At 56.8% G+C, this 1,692-nt stretch overlaps 1 protein-coding gene across 1 annotated transcript in view; it reads right to left on the minus strand.

The window, feature by feature from the left end:
* The window catches only part of ITFG2 (integrin alpha FG-GAP repeat containing 2), a gene marked incomplete in the record, with an annotated part of 15,082 nt that extends 14,114 nt beyond the window's left edge, over window positions 1-968 (minus strand). Inside the window, 1 exon segment of the mRNA XM_027769683.1 lies at window positions 724-968. Within this exon segment, the coding sequence (XP_027625484.1) occupies window positions 724-819 (96 nt within the window).
* Window positions 969-1,692: the final 724 nt, after the last annotated feature.

Consider the following 1,692-nt stretch of genomic DNA (forward strand, 5'->3'; position numbering starts at 1 on the left):
TTTTTTGTTTTTGAGAGAGAGAGATTTTTGCTACAGGGTGCATATGTGCATGGGAGAGGCAGAGACAGTGTGAGAAATCCCCCCAATCCCCCACCCCCACGGCCACACCACAATCCCTTCTCCACTGTCCTCTTGGGATCTTAGGCGCACCTGCGTGCGCCCAGCGTGTTTCAAGCGTGGGGTTCGGGACTAGAACCACGGTTGGCCATGTGGGAGTCCAGCGCCCATCTATGCCCTCCCTTACCTACTTTAACCTGTGCACCTCATTACATTTTGTCGGGCTTGTGACCATTGTTCAGCCTGATTACGAGCTGCCTGAGAACCGCAGCCGTCTGGTCTGTTTTTGAGTTCCCAGAACGTACTAGAACCTTTGGTGTATAAGGGGTAGTTTAATAAAGATTTGCAGATGAAAGCGCCAGGCATTCTCTTCCGGGGCCAGGCGCTCCCAGGCGTCGGCTGCGGACCGACTCTGAGCAGGGAGAGGGGCAGAGGAGTCAGAGGGCTGGCGGCACGGGCAGAAGGGCGAAAAAACACGCTCTGAAAGGTGAAGCGGGCTGCCTGGGAGGTACCGAGGGGGACGCAGAAACGTGCCGTGGACTCGCCGGGTTACGCACAGGGGCCGCCCGCCTGCCCCCAGCGGCACACTCCCACGGCGGGCGGCCGCCCCCCCGTGGGGAGGCTTCCGGCCCCGCCCCGCGTTCCCCACAGTGCGCATGCCCGTACCGTGTCGTTGTCGACGTCCCCCAGGCAGATGGCGTGCGGGAAGAGGCTCCCGCTGAACTCCAGGGCCACACGCTGCACGTAGCTAACAGACCGCATGGCGCGTCCCGGGGGCAGAGGACTCGGGAGCTCCCAAAAGTGCCCCCCAGCCCCCGCCCAGCAGCCGCCCAAGCGGAAGGCCGCCGGAGCGGAAAGTTACGTCACCGCCGGAACCCGATCCCGCCTTCCTCGCTTCCCCTAGCGGAGAGGCGGGCCTTCCAGGCCGGGGGCGGGCCTACCCCGAGTGAGTGACAGGGCGCTGGGCCACTCGTTTTCTCTGAAGGGCCGGAGCGCGTGGACTAGCCGACCCTGTCGTGCCTGTCTGTTCCCTTGGCAACAAGGTTTTTAGGGCTTGACCTAATAACCTTGACCTCTTCCTTTGTTGCCCTGGCAGATAGGATTCCTAATCATCAGTCCATCCCTGAGAATCGTATTAGTAATCATAACTGATAATGGTATAATTTCCTAGTCGGTTTTTTGTTTTTTAAAAACTACCCATTAGGACTCGTGAAAACAACGTAGTGAATTGTAGGGACCAGCAGTTCGTGTAATGGCTATGTCCCTGGACTCCCGTGTAGTGGACCACAGTTCGAGTCCCAGACTCGGTGGCTTAAAATTCACGCCGGACGCGTGTGCGTGCGTGCCCAAGATCCTGAGAGGAGAATGGAGGAAAAGGGACTGCAGCGTGGCCATCCCCCCGGGGGGGTGATTTCTCGCTTTCTGTCTCTCTCTTTCTGGGGAGTGCTCTACAGCAAAAACCTCTCCAAAAAAAAAAAAAGGAAAAAAAACCAATGTAATGAATTGCAACTGCAATTTTAAAAGAGTAGCACAGAACATTCCAAGTGACTTTGAAGTAGTAAGGGTTGTTTCTTGTGTAGCCTTTATGTATTGTATACGTGGCTTACATGTGTGCCCAGTGTGTTTCAGGCTGAC

Source organism: Tupaia chinensis, unplaced genomic scaffold (genome assembly GCF_000334495.1).
Source record: "Tupaia chinensis unplaced genomic scaffold, TupChi_1.0 Scaffold150288_1, whole genome shotgun sequence".
Lineage (NCBI taxonomy): Eukaryota > Metazoa > Chordata > Mammalia > Scandentia > Tupaiidae > Tupaia > Tupaia belangeri.